Source organism: Lethenteron reissneri, chromosome 3 (assembly GCF_015708825.2).
Source record: "Lethenteron reissneri isolate LAM-NWPU_2019-01 chromosome 3, ASM1570882v1, whole genome shotgun sequence".
NCBI lineage: Eukaryota > Metazoa > Chordata > Hyperoartia > Petromyzontiformes > Petromyzontidae > Lethenteron > Lethenteron reissneri.
Window position 1 is genome coordinate 10,391,032 of NC_083781.1, and position 15,008 is coordinate 10,406,039.

The 15,008-nt window shown below is 49.1% G+C and overlaps 1 protein-coding gene across 1 annotated transcript in view; it reads right to left on the reverse strand.

Moving 5' to 3' along the window:
- The window catches only part of LOC133347919 (cAMP-dependent protein kinase type I-beta regulatory subunit-like), a 39,095-nt gene extending 26,985 nt beyond the window's left edge, over positions 1–12,110 (reverse strand). The window contains exons 1-3 of the mRNA XM_061560664.1: positions 12,107–12,110; positions 11,501–11,626; positions 10,974–11,020 (exon numbers count right to left, since the gene is read on the reverse strand). Coding sequence (XP_061416648.1) covers positions 10,974–11,020; positions 11,501–11,626; positions 12,107–12,110 — 177 coding nt within the window. The remainder of the gene's footprint in view (positions 1–10,973; positions 11,021–11,500; positions 11,627–12,106) is intronic.
- Positions 12,111–15,008: the final 2,898 nt, after the last annotated feature.

A 15,008-nucleotide genomic window follows, 5' to 3' on the forward strand; every position in this document is an offset into this window, starting at 1 on the left:
GGATCGCAGCAAAAAAAAAGACGAGAAATAACTGCGGATGACTGAGAAAAGGGACAGGATTAACCTTTCACATAGTTCGTAAAGGATAAAACGAGAGAGTACAAGACTTCCAGTTTGGGGAGGAGAAGGGGGAAGGAGGGGGAGACAAGGCTGGACCGTTTCAAAGGTTTATGGATAATAATATCTTTAATCCCATAAAAGTTACGACAATCCTCCGAGGCAGCAAAATATGTGAGGATTTCTTGGCTCGGCAAGACGGAGTCACTGCAGGTTCGTTTTATTGCAGGGGGGCTGGGCGCAACTGAAGAGGACGATTTGAAATGTTGATGAAAAAGATTTACGGTTGTTTAAAAAATTCTGCGTGGCCGGTCAGCAGCGTTGGCAAGGGGGGGGGGAGCGGGCGGCACTTGAATTGCAATCGGAAGGTCAAGAGTTCAAATCCATCATCTCTTCTCGAGTCGATAATAAAATAAGAACAGTACGTAACTCTTCGTGAGAATTGAACGGTAGTTCGCACCAGAAAGATGCCAGCCCTTACCATAGGAATGTGGAATTTCCACTGTTGGCTCTCATGGTTGCCAAACGGGATGCTGGCCACTTCGTAGCTTGTACGAGCACGGAAATACCAACTGTCTTCATGGAAATAATGAGCAGTTGTGGGGGGGGTGGAGGGTGATTTGTTACATAAACTGATATACTGGGGCAACCGCGCCCTTGAATTAGCCTGTACTTTCGAGGCAAAGCCTAAACTTACGCGAAAACCCCCGTTATAAATCGGCGGGATAACCGAATGTCCTGCTCGCGGTGAAATGACGAAGGTCAGGCACAGATATGGCAAATGGTGTCGTTCGTTAAAACCCGGCGGGTTTAAATAAACTAGAGAGAGGTCACAGAAGCCCGAATGAAAAAGAGATTTAAAGAGATGTCGGTTTCTCCGTCCGCAAAACTCGGTTCATAACGTGCCCCTAAAAATCCACGTACGAAACCTGGAGCGTGATTAAGGCTGATTAAGGCTCATCCGGTGCACGTTGAAAAACACTCGCGGCAGATGCCATTTTCCACTTAGAAGGTATATTAAACCTAAAGGATAACGCTTATCTGACCGCCGCAGAAATTAATTAGTTGGACAATGAAATGTTAGAATCTTTCAGGACGTAAAGAAAGACATCTCCTCTGTTTGCGCGTGTACGCATAAGCAGTGGCGTAGTGGGGAGCGGTAGCGCAGTGATGAGCGTTGAGACTATTTAGATTATTTTGCTGCTATAAATGTCCAAATGATAAGTAACTTTGTTGAGCTGTCATTTGTGGCTAGGTCGCATTTTGAAAAATAAGTTGATACCTCAGTGGGCTTTGTCTTGCAGGATGGGGATGGTTTCGTTATATTTGTATGTGTGAGTGGGTGATTTGTTTACCTTTCTTGTACTTTACACTCCTGTCGTGTTGTTATACTGTTTGTTGTTGTAACATTCTTACCCTGTGCCCCTGTGAAAGAGAGCTTCATAGCTCATCAGATTCCTCCTCCTGCATAAATAAATATTCTGATTCTGCACTACAAACTCGATGACCCGAGTTCACTTCCTGCTCACGGCCAACATGGGTGACAAATACCTGAATTGGTCCTGGTCCTCCCAACATCACCAACTGGGGAGACAGCCGCAGCCGCCCACCCCCTCGCGCGCCATGCTGACCATCATCGGTGCTACTCGCTAACAGCACTTGCTCCAATAGTCAGCTGAGGCTATGGGGGGGGAGTAGGGGGGCACGGTGCTTGCCGCACAAGAGTGGTACTCCTAGCCATGCACATCATTGGCAATTTGCATCTTCCGATCGTTGTGTACCTCTCCTAGGTCAGCTCAACATTAAAACGAGTACACGGCGTGGTGTGTACAACAGCCCACTGGTGAAGAGAAAGGCAAACGGTGTGTGTGGCAGGCCGCACACCTTTGCACAGCGATTAAATAGTCGGTCACAGAGCTTGTTTCACCTGTCCGTGTCTGGCACGGTGGGAGTAAAAAAATCCTTCTTCTTCCGTCGTGGTGGGACTGCTTGAGGCTCTACAGGCGTCGTAAATATCCACGCGCACGCGCGCGCGAACAACGCGGAAAAAAAACCTTGGCATTTCTTAAAACCCAGCCATTGCCTAGAAGTGTCTATTACTGAATTATGGACCCACACGGCCTCTGGGAAAAACATTGTAAAGCACCCCCAACGTGCCGGGCAGACGCAAAGGTGGTCAATTTTACAAGCAGTCGTTTTTAAACATGGGGTTTGTTGGCGGTCACGGGCAGAGTTGGGGGGGAGCGGAGGAGGAGGGGTGGCAGCGGCGGTTAGGAGATAATGACGGAGGGGTAGAACAAAATCCTCCGCAAACTCTACGTCGATAAACGAGGCTGGGAGCAAAGCGACGAGGGAGGCGACGGCCAGGTGCGCTGCGACGTAGCCTCCCTCTCTCGCTCGCTCTCACATCTCACATCTCATCCACGGCGAAAATAGACGCTGCGGAGAGACAGGCCTCGCGTCGTGACAAGATAAGTCTAATAATGTCACGATGGATATGTAAGGGTATAAGCCAGCCTGACGGGGCGCGGGGGGGGGGGGGGCGGGGGATGGGCAGGGAGAAAAGAAATCTCACGCAACTTTTGTGGGAATAAATAACAGCCGGCGGTAAGAGAGGTGAACGACATTGAAAGAGGATGCTGTTATTTGCGTCGGTTTGACAAACGATTTGTCGTTTCGGTGTCTTATTGTGTAGGGATGAGAAGAGGGGCAAGACGGTTGTGCGTGCGCAGTAAACCAAAGTATATAAAAAGGGGTTAAGTGAAATGAAAAATGTAAGGGGCCGTTACGGCTGAATGCCAATACTGTATCGTGGGGAGTTTTACATTCAGATTAAACGAGGCATTCGCATAGCAATCGGACACAAACACAGATTACGTTTCAGCCGGCAGTCCTACTTTGTGTCGGAATGCAGACCAGTTGGTGCGCTTTTAAGGTAGATGAGTAAAAAAAAGTCTAAGTTTAAAAAAAAACCCACGAGATGTCCAATAAACAGATTCATCAACAAGCCTGCGTCACATAATGTAACGGGACGTGAAAAAACACTCGCCAATGATGACAAATGAGTTTGCACCGCCACCGGGCAAATTGAACGTGAACATGAAGATGAACGGCAGTCACGTCGGCGTTACGTAAACACCATTTATTTGTAATCCTCGTTTAATCCGCGGGTCATGTGACAATACCGCTGCTGCTGTTGTTTTATTGCGTTTCCTCTCAGCACGCCGCGCAGAGCCTCTGGTGCCCCAGGAGTTGTGGGGGGGGGGGGGGCTCTTTGTTACCGAAGGCCTCGCAAAGGCAAAGGCGTAGCCCTGGAGGACCCCCCCCCTCCCCGAAATTCCAGAGAACTCGAGGGCATAATTTGGTCTACTCTTCCGCAGTACACGTGCGGGAGCGAGAGATGAGTCAAGAGCAGCACCGGGCCATGAGGGATGGCAATGGCGTAGGGAGGCCTTCATCCAGCAGTGAGTAGACAATGGCTGATGTTGACCATGATGAAATTAAGAAACTGCTTACCTGTTACAAACTCAACCGGAATAACATTTCGGTGTGGAACAATTGCGATTGGATGAACGGCCATGGTGCTGGCTCACGATTGCATTCACACCTATGTTTTTATATTTAAGAGAACACAGCGCGCCTTAATTGCTGCGGAGTTTACGACAACAAAATTAGACGACGTATCAACGAAAATCAGTCGCGCGCTCAATCCAGTGCCGGACGAAGGCCTTGCCAAACCGACGCCAACCCCCAAACGGTCCCGCGACACAACAATCCCGTCCAGGACCTGCCACAAGAACCGATTTTGCCGCTCCGTCTCCCCGCTGGACGAGGCGCCACCTCTCGGAGGCATTTCCACCCCATGGCCGTAACACAAACTCGTCGGCGATATCCGATTCCGGCCGAGGGTAAACACCGATCCTGCCCCGCGCATCGTCACGTGGCCGACCGACGACTCACGCAACATTCTCGCCGAAAACCAACGTGACGGGAGACGCTCGGAGCTGACATCTGTTGCGTTTCACTCGAGACCGTCCCAACGAAAATACTCTGAAGCGCGCGTGCACACACTTCACATTCAATCGCACGTGTGTCACAGCTCTTTAAAGTCTTAGGCGCAAGCCGCATCTATATTGCGCAGGTATTTGTACAAAAGCCTCCCTTTAGATACTTTTAAGTCAAGCCACATTCCGGCAAAATGCTTTTGTAGATTTCAACTTAAAAGGGCAGATTTCGTTGGATTTAAGTGGCATTAGTCCAAAGCAGTCACGCATAAAAATTCAGCTGAAAACCAAAAAAAAATGTCGTGGGGAATTTCTTTTTTTAAGGGACCGCCGCTGGCCGTTGTGTACAAGCGCGAATAACGAACAAACTCCCCACCGTTGTTTTCTTTAAACACTTTCTCACGAGGTGGCCGGTGGGCTCAGGGATCAGGGGTGCTGAGATCCTGGGATCGAATCCAGGTTTCAGGCCGCCTTTGATTAAACCGGCTTCTTAAGTGCCTTCGAGCTTGATGGGTCCTTGGCCCAGAGACCAGGAGGTAAAACGAACAACAAAAAATCACATCTGTTTAGATTCGGCACTCAATTTTGGTGAAATTTCGGGGTCTGAAAAATACAAAACGTCGGTGTGACCGACCGTCGTACGACGATGCTCATAAGAAGAACGGGATCTGGAAAAATTTGAGTTAAAAAAATAACGATAACAGTAAATGGACTGCTAAGGCATGGCCTACTTGCAAAAGAGCTTTGACACTCAAGAAAGGCGTGAATGACATTGCTATAATTAGAGCTGAAACGATTCTATAAGGTGATTAATCAACTACATTTTTTTAATAAATACTTTTTCGTGGTCAATAACCCCTTTAAAAATGGTAACCGCCTCCCAACATCCTACCTCTCGAGGGCAAGAAACGCCCCCCCCCCCCGTCACCAAGAGTTGCCCATCACCTCCCATCCAGCAGCACGTGTGGCACCAGGTCAGACTTTTTTTTTCCCCCCAAAATATTTTCACAACATCTGATCAGTCGGGTAATCGCACCGATAAATTGGTGGAGAAGTCGATCGGTTAAATGATCGGACAGAAACACTTTTAGGTGCTTCTGAAAATTATAATCCACTAAGTGTGTGTGTGACCAGGTGTGTATAGCTTTGTTGATTACAGTTTGGGGTTTGCCTTAAATGTTGTAATCTTGAGAATATGGAAACAGCACTCGCCCCCATCAGTCTATGACGTGGAAGAATGTGCTTCTGATTGTTTGTATTAATCCCAAAAGAAAATCTTAAAACTAGGCATAGATATGAAATCTGAATAATGGAAACTTTGCTGTCGTCCGTGTCGATTCGATTGGGGAGAACCGGAATCGGCGTCAGGAACGCGAAATCGCTTCACCGCTTTTCCATCCGAAGATGGGCATCACCGCGGAATTGTGGCGACGTCACCGCGGTTGGCACCGAAGGCAACCGACAGACACCCGTACGGAACGCCACCCGATCCGAAAACCGGCAGAGTGCGGCAACGTGAACGACGGGGGGTGGAGAGCGACCCACGGCGTAAACGAGCGCGCAAAGACCAAATCTGTGCATTTTTCCACGGCTCGACGGTAGCAATGGCTCGAGGCTTTAAGAGCCATTCATCGCGCGAAATCTCAAACAACCTCCCCCTCTCGTCGCGACACTTAGACCCGCCAGGCGTGGGGGAAACCGAACCGCGGGCGCCGTGTGATTTCACTCACACGACGCAGTGACCCAAGGATTCCCAGAAGTCGGTCATAGTTTATACATTCTTTATGCGCTGTGAAATTACACAGTTCAATTTAAAGAAAGGGGGCAGGGTGGGGGGGGAAAAAGCCTCTTTCTATTTTTCCCACCACCCACAACCCTCACCCCCCATCACCCCCCCGCGCACCATGAAACGTAAAACAAATCCGGCCAAAAAGTATGGAGACTTCGCAAATGATGTGGGGCGAATGGTTGCGTTTTAGACACATGCCAAACCTATAACATTTCACGGGCCGCACCCGGCTGATGAAACTCAAGGGAAGTCAAAACCGGTCCAAAGCATTCCGCTTAAATAAATGCTACCGTAAAAATAAGGGTGTTTGTGAACACTTACTTTGAGGGTGTTAGTGAAAGAATATTTTATTTTGGTGATGAACAGACCTTTCCCTGTTTGTGTTGTTATTTATATATTTGCCGATGCATAAAACAAGGCCGAGAAGAGATCCACCGGGTGGGAAAAATCTATTAAATCTGTCAATGTGCAGGTGCTAGGTAGGATTAATACGTCGCAAGATCTTGGTCGGTGGTGGCGGAGGCTTGGGTAGGGGGTAGGAGCGGTGAAGGCAAGGCCTTCATCCAGCAGTGGATCAATCATGGCTGATGATTGTATTTACACATTTCTTCCAGAAGACGTTCTTTTGGTGGAACGCATCGTTGCAAAGCATTCGACGATAAACGTTCGGAAGCAACCAATTTCGACCCGAAATAAGTTTTAAAATGGAGTTACCATAGGGCCAATACAGAGAATCCAAACCAAAAGCAACCGTAACACTCGATTCCTACTTTGTTTCAATTTAAAGCTTTCGTGACTGCAGGGATTCATATTCTTGGTTCTTTCAGTAAAGTCACGTAGAAGGGAAAAGAAAAAAGTGGCGTTTTTTCAAAAAGATTTCTTGCTGTGGTTTTCACACCTGATGATGATTGCTTGTGTTGCAATCGAAACGTCGTGATAATTTTATTGTTTTATTTTTATTATTTTATTATTTCCCTTCTACGTGACTTCACCGAAAGAACCAAGCATATCCTACTTTGTTGTTTCGCACATCATTCATCCCGTAGAGAAGAGGTTGCTCCACCCTGAGCTGATGCGCACGCAGCAGCAGCAGCAGCAGCCGCCGCAGCAGCCGCCTCTGCCCGCCGCTGCTCCCTGCTCCCGTCACAAACGTTTTCTTGCCAAAGTCCCAAACTCCACAAGTGAGCATCGGGGAGGAATGCGAATTATTTTAATGACAAATTAACCGAGCAGAACTTTTGCAAGCGGAGAGAGACGCTGCGAGGGTGGAGTAGACAGCTAATTAAAATCCTTTTCCAGCACGCGGAGAGGGGCCCCACCACAGCCATGTGCGTGCGTGCGCAGTGACAGGTGTGAGCCGGGTTTTGTAGGGAAAAGAAGGGGGGGGGGGTGGGTAAGGGATGGGAGGCACGGAGTCGAGCGACCTCCTGTTCGCTGGAGACAAGCGGCGCTGGCCGTCCTCCAAGCTTGGCCTCGTGCCCGAACCTCCGCCGGGGCCGGCTTTACACAATGCGACCCATCGCCCGAATCGAGCACCGGGGGGAGAGAGGAGCTAGCTGAACAAAGCCACCCTTCCTCCAACACTTGGAAACCCAAAACATCAGGCAAGCCTCTCTCGCTCTCTCCCTATATAGTATTATTACTGTGATTTTTTTTCTCTTCTCCTTTTATCCACACGAAGACAAGGTTTCATTCTGAACTGACAAACATTGGGTGGGAGTGAGTGATTTGACCGCAGCTGTTACGTAGCACGGATTTAAAAGACCCCTGCAGCTCAACGATCGCTGAACTGCGTTAAATCTCAACGTAACGAGCAGGGGGGGATGAGGAGGAGGAGGGAGGATGAGGGAGGAGAGGAAAAAAAATACCGCTTGAAAGCCCCATTTCTTACATGTCCCTTTGTAGCCACCGCAATTAAATCGCAAGTATATAAATGACGGATGTTTACACAGGTGGCACAAATGTATTTTTTTTGGGGGGGCACGCGTGTTCGTCTTGTCGCAGCGACGACGACGTAAAAAAAACCTCCTCGCACGAGTCAACGTAATGAGAGAATTGTATAGATTTCAGCCTACGGCAATGTATTATTGATATCACGTGTTTACGTAAAGCTCGGGAGAGTACAGTCTAGCGTGTGTCCTATTAGTTCTAGTGGTATGCCATACCCAGCTGCTGTGAAATCGCCCCCCACCCGCCCCCCTCCTTCATGCCATAACCCCCTCCACTCGCCCCTCCCCCCGCACCCCACACTCCATAATAAAGACAAAGTTCCCCCGTATAGCTTTAACAGACTGTTGGGGCAAGTACTCTTCGCAAATAGCTATGAAGGCCGGCACGGCACACGAGGGGGCGGGTGGCCAGCACCACGCCCGGCCGCCTTTGTCTTCCTCGTGGCGATGTTGACACATTGCACCAGGAACTCATTTGAGGCCGAGTCGACCTAGGGGAGGCCCAGGACCGGTTCCAATATTCGTCACTGGTGTTGGCCGTGCATGGCAATCGAACCCCGCATCGCCAGGTTCATAGCGCAGTGCGCTAACCTCTGCGCTACCACTCGCCACTCTGCATACCCACAGACCCACACACCCCCTTGCCCCTATAGCCACTACCCCACCGAAAAAATATATATACGAAAATACAAAAACAGCCTTCCCTGCTGCTATGGAAATTAATCTATTGTTCGAGTAAATATAGTTTTTTTTATCAAGAAACCTTAACCGACAGACGGCTTATTGAGAATGCGCATGTTTTAATCAAGCGTGTTTTCGTGGAATCGGCCTTGCGTCGCGAGTGTGGCCAATGCCTTACACTCGCACACACACACAACCGGGCACTCCAGACTCAACTCTGTGCAAAGCGCCCGCACACATTCACAACGTGAGCGCCAGGTGCAATGTGCTGCGGACACCAGCGCTGGAAAGACAAAGGTGATCAGGCTGCGGTCGAGGTCATACCGCCCGTCTGGCGTGCGGTGGCAGCCTTCATAAGCGCTCGCCTACGACACCTGCCCCCTACGACCGGTGCCGTATTTCAAGATAAAGATGTCATCGCATCGCAACCATAACCGTTTGATGCAAACTACGCCACCCCCCTACCCCCCCTGTCAGATTTGCACAGCTGCTGCACAGAAGACACGCAAGCGGCCTATCCATGATCTGCCCCCTAACAGAATCCCACCACCTGGTCGAAGGGCTTCTTCTTAGTGGAGACCATTACAACGCCTTTGTCGGTAGCCGGTCCTTTCCCATGCTGGACACGTTCTATCCAGCACCACCTTTTTGTTTTTTTACCTAATCCTAGCTACAACGTATTACCGGCCACGTTGTCTTCCAGACTTTGGAGTTGCTTATCCTCGTCTTTCCATGAGGTTCATCGGATTCCGTTTCAGATGCCCGTCTTCATACAACACGTGGCACACGAACCAGCAGCATTCCTTGTGTCTGACTCCTTGTCTCTCCGTGTTTGTGTGTCCCTCTCATCTCTCTCCGTGCCTGTCTTCAGGACACATTTTTCACCTGTCTGCAGACAGCCTCACAGTGTTGAGATGACTTAGGTTTTGGTCCTTGGGAAAATCTGTCTGTATGTGTGTGTGTGCGTGCGTGCAGTGCGCCCGCCACTATACGACCGCTGCCCACAAGACCAAGATTCCTTGCACAGCCTTAACAGACTGTTGAGGCAAGTGATGTTAAGCGAGCACCTACGAAAGCCGACAAGGCACACGAGGGGGTGGGTAGCCGGCACTACGCCCGGCCACCTTCGTCTCCCCACAGTGGCGATGGTTACAAACCGCACCGGATACTCATTTGAGGCTGATTCGAGCTAGTGGAGACCAACGACCAGTTCAGATAATCATCGCCGGTGTTGGCCGTGAGCAGGAATCGAACTCCGTTCACCGGGTTCGTAGCGCAGCGGCACAAACCGCTGTGCCACGCACACACACACGCAAACAGACAAAACAACACAATGGTGGCAGTACCAATTTTGACCGCAATTAGACACACTCTTAAGATTTGTTTCTTTTCACCTTTGCCACTCAGGATGGATTTCGGATTGGTTTAAACCGTAATTGTGGGCAACGCTCTTTGGGAGATTAAAGAGAAAATGCCGCACCACCGCTGAGAAGAAGAAGAAGAAGAGCCAACGCTTTCAACTTTCCAGCCCTTTGAACTTCCTTGGGCTTTTTAACAAGGAAGTGGGACATCCCTCTGAAAGGAGATGGACGTTAAGGCGCACAAAGGCGTACCACGGGCGCGCAGGGGTGCACACCGCACGCGCACACACCCACGGGCAGCGCGATGCCCAGCTGAGAACCCCCCCCCCCCCCCCCCCCGAAACCGTAAAGTAAAAAAGGTGCTGGCGTAGTCAAAGCCAGCTTCATTAGCGGAGACAAAAAAAAAAACAAGTGAACTGCGCCCCCCCTACTACCGCCCTCCACTAACCCCCCCGCACACCCCACCATCACGCCAGCCGTGAAGCCGAATGCGTAAGTGACTTGGCCATTAAACCATGAAGGAACTTCCAGTGGGGTTCACGGCTGAGTGCCGGGACCGGCAGTCATCTCGCAGTGGGGTCCGGGTAGCAACGAGTGGCGGAGGAAACAGAATAAAATGTACCCCCCCCCCCCTTCCGCCACCCCCAAACGACCATGCTTTACTGAGAAATGTGGGACTGACATCACCTTAGGAAATATCTGCCCCACTTCCAAGAAAATTAACAGAGCATAAGAAAAAAAAACACACACACTGGGGTAGAGATGAAAGTCTGAATAGTTTGTGGAATTCTTTTTTTTTTTGGCAAAGGTTTCTTTCAGTCACTGTACCCCAAGTGGGTTGGAGCTTACCAAAACAATCCCGCCTATCCATATCAAACAAATACTTTTTGCAAGAATGATGCCAAATAATAATAATATAAGAAGAAATGAGGCCACAGGAATCAATGCATCGCAGTGTGTCTTGCTGAATGATTCAAAGGCCACGTAAAAAAAAAATATTTATAAAAAATATAAAAGTGGACATTGACGCTCCTTTAAATGTGTTTTGTCTGGTGCTGAAAACTGGCCCGGAACACCGTATGCGCTGACTGTGGAATCAACAGGTGATCTGTGTTGCAAGCTTGGGACTTACGTCAACTTCTCCCTGGTCTATAACGTAGAAGTTATCTCCCTCATCACCTGCGGAAGGGAAGAAAAAAAAACACACCAGGTTCAATTTTAATGCCGCGTCCGCGACGGTGTCAAAACGAACGTCAACAACTCGGTTTGGGTGCGGTTGGCGCACTCGGCCCTTTCTAAGCCGCACGAGCGACGGGGAAATGTCATTAAGCGCATGTACAATGGGGCAAGTGTCTTCCATCCGCTGTGGCGAGCGAGGCCATATTCCTAACCTTTTCTGCGTGCCAAGTAAGCATCGGCGAGTGGAATGGACAGCGCTGTTCGCAGTTTAAATGCGCGCTGTTATGTTACGGCTTCTGAATCGATGGCGTAAAAATAAAAAAGTCAAATGCCGCAGTAGGTTGCAAACGGAGGACTATTTAAGGTCAAACTTTGCGAACTAAAAATACAGCGCCATCAGGACCGAAGCATTTCCAGCTAAGGGAAAGGGTACGGTTTTTTGGAAAGGCTGACGGTTAATATAAAAAAAAAAAGAATTACCTTGCTGAATGACCGTTTCATCGGCGATGTGGGTGACGGGAAACATCGCGTCGAAGATGTCGCTGAAATGAAAAAAAAAAGAGCAGCAAATTGAGAACACGAACGAAAAACGTCCGTGCACAATGACTGATGGGCAGCGCCACACTGATGCCACTATGTCATCGCTTCCTTCCTTCAGCCAAACATCCACGGCAGTGTGAGGTCAACAAGATCCCCTCTCATCGTCCCGTCGTCGTCATCATCACAATGTGGCTCTCGGTGGCGAGATGTTAACTCCCTCACCTGGTATACAGGAGATCGTGGGTTTAATCCCGACCCCGACGCCTGTATATCTGGAGTTTGCATGTTTCTCTCCCCATGGTCGCGTAGATTTTTCTCTAATCAACGTGCATTTAGACTATTTGGCTGCTATACATTTCCACGTGACAAGTCACTTCATTGGGTTGTCATTTGTGGTCAGGTCGCTTCTGAAAAAGAGCAACATAGCTCAGTGGGCCTTACTTGGTAAAATAAAAATAGTTTCGTTTATAGTTCCTGCTTGGTTGCCCACCTCGGTATCCGTCTCAGGAACCTGCCCCTCCCTCCATCCCTGCACATGTGCCTCACCCATCGCGCGAAACTTTCTCATTAAGTCCACATTACCCGCGAAATGCTTGCCACAAATTAACCACAATACCTTGCTGATCTCGATAAGGGGCACAATTATCACGCAAACTGCGGTCATCCTCGCAGCAGCGGAAGCTTTTGTCCGACCATCGAACAGAGCGGTGGTCACCGCATCGCGCGGCGCTTTCGGATGCGCTTCTTTGGCCGTCTGGAACGCTCTTCCTTCCGATATTAGGAAGCCACTGGAGCTATGCACTTTTAAATCTAGATTGAAAAACTCATTTCTTTAGAACTGCTTTTTGTGTGTAGTTTGTTGTCCATCCCCCGCACCTCTTGATTAGCACCGTTGGCTACGTACGGTGAAAAAGAGCCTTATGGCTCATTATAACTATTCTGGAAAAAAGCACACACATTTGCTCTCCACGGTTGATTTCAAACTGCTCCATTCCTTACTCTCCCCTTCCACGATATTCCTAGCATCCTGCACATGCATCTTCTGTCTTCAAAGCCAGAAGCTTGTTTTACAGTTGACTGGCGTTAATGTCCAGCTTTCACACCCATGAAATCAAACATTACTCATGCATTAAACGCCTGCTTCAACACCTATTACTAACAAAAATCACAAGAACATGTTCAAGAACGAGATATATAGATTTAACATAGAACTCTATTAACCTACTGGCCTAACGGACCGATGTTTCTCGGCACGATGTGCTGGCATACCCTGCATCTACTTGCTGAGTCTCATCGGCGGGGTGTGGGGCCCATTAAAGAGATGCTGCCGAGTTGATTTGGAGTTAATACCGAAGGCCCTCTGGTAAAACCATGGGCCTGATTCACCACGGTACAACAAAAGTGCGTTTACTTTTGTGTATTGTCTCAGTGGATTGCGGGACAATCAACAAAGGGGTCCCATTCACAACTGAACAATAAAAGTTGTGCCCAGAAGGCCCAACAGTTTGACAGATCAAATATCATCTTATCCACCCCATCCACAAAGATGCTCACAATACATTTTGTACGATCTTGTTTTGCGTCAACGTTTTTGTTGTTGTTGTTGTCATTCAATCAGATCTCGCGAGATCAGTGCAACCCTTCATGTTAGAGAATGGCCCACAGAGACAGATAACACATAGCTACCTCTGAGATTCCTTCAAGTGACCCTCTCTTGTTCTTATGGTAGAGAGCACCTCTTTCCCTTCTACACTCTGCACGAGGGCAATATTCCTCGCACGACAATCTAGCCAATATTTGAATGCTCACAAGATCTAATTCGGCCAAATCAAACGCGCAATCAAATTTCAGATGCTCGGGGTTTTTTTGTTGTTGTTGTGCCGTCATTGATGACCGGGTGGAGACCGTCAACTCGATCAACTCACGGCACTCGAAAACCGAGTTCAATCACAGGTGGCCGCCCAGATGTGGAACCGATGATCTCAGCGGCGGCAGCCTCTCAGCACTCTGACCGTCTGAGCCACAAGGCCACCCTCTCATTTTACACGAATCTCAGCGACGACGAAGCCAACCGACCGCTCCACTCTTCCAAACCAAGTTGTTTGTTCTCAAAACCGCTAACAGCGAGGGGGGTTCCAAAAAAACAGGGCTACAATTTTGAAGGCAAGTTTTTTTTTTTTTCAAAGCCCACTTATTGTGGGCACCCCACCACCACCCACCAAAAGAAAAATGTTAGAAAGCGCATTTGAACGTGGTTAGAGAAACATTCTTGCAGAGGAGCCCCGTACTGCGTTCCACGGACAGTGTGCGCCGCTGAATTATGGCCCTCCGCAACCACTCCGCACCGCTCCGCATACCTCCACCCATTTAGAACGTGCAAAATCTTGGCACCCACTACAGAGGCCAACACATGAGAGCTTGGAGACTGCGGCGGGCTTTGAAGCGAACATTAAACATCGCCCATTCCGAACACCTGGACATGCTCCCCCATCACTGCCCCCCCACCCCCCCCTCCACCAGCTCCATCACTCCACGCCCTCTCGTCCCTCTGCTTTGGATAGACTCCGCACTTTCGCTCGCTCGTACAGTGCGGTGCGAGGGTCTTGTCTCTAAGCCCGCAAAAGGGCCTCAATCATTCTCATAGCTCCTCTAAACTGGGATAAACTGTAAATGAGAAACATGTGGGGAGTGGAGGGGGTAAAGGTTAATTCATAAAGGACCTGTTTTGTCGGCATTAAGATTCCGCGCACCTGCGGCGGCAGATTTATCATAAAATAGCGCCAAATCATTCAATCGCGTAAATCGTTCCACGTGTAACGTGTATCTGTTAATATTTACGCCGCATACATTATTTTTTTTTTCTCGTCTTCGACCTCGCCATGACCCGAGTATCTGAGAAGTGTTCACCGGCTACACTGAACGGGAGGGGGGGAAACTGCTGCAAGTGTAACTCTGTACAAGGGGACTCCTCTACTTAACAAACATTCGACTTACGGAACTTTCAAGACACACGAACAAACCTGTCCGTATGTCCAGTTGCCTGTTCGGACCGAAAGTCGTATTCAACCGCTGTGCAATAGATGACGGTGGTTGTTTGGGTGTCATTACCCATAATTCCCAGCATTTATGCCGGAGCCACCGCCATTCTTTGTTGATGTCTTGTCGCCGCGCGGTTCACTATGACGTTCTCTCTGCTTTTCACGAACATCGTCAACCCCCATCGTGTCTCAGAAGCGCAAGAGTGGTGAAAGTGTCGAGGGTGGTAGTAAGAAGAAGCAGTGGCATCTACATCTACATGAGATGATAAACTTTTAAAGCCATTCCCCGTGTTTTAGCTTACATGCCGAACAACATGTTTGGATTCAACAGGAGTAAAGTTGGACTTATGAACAAATCGACTTAAGGACAGACCTCTGGAACCTAACTCGTTCGTAAGTCGAGGTGTCCC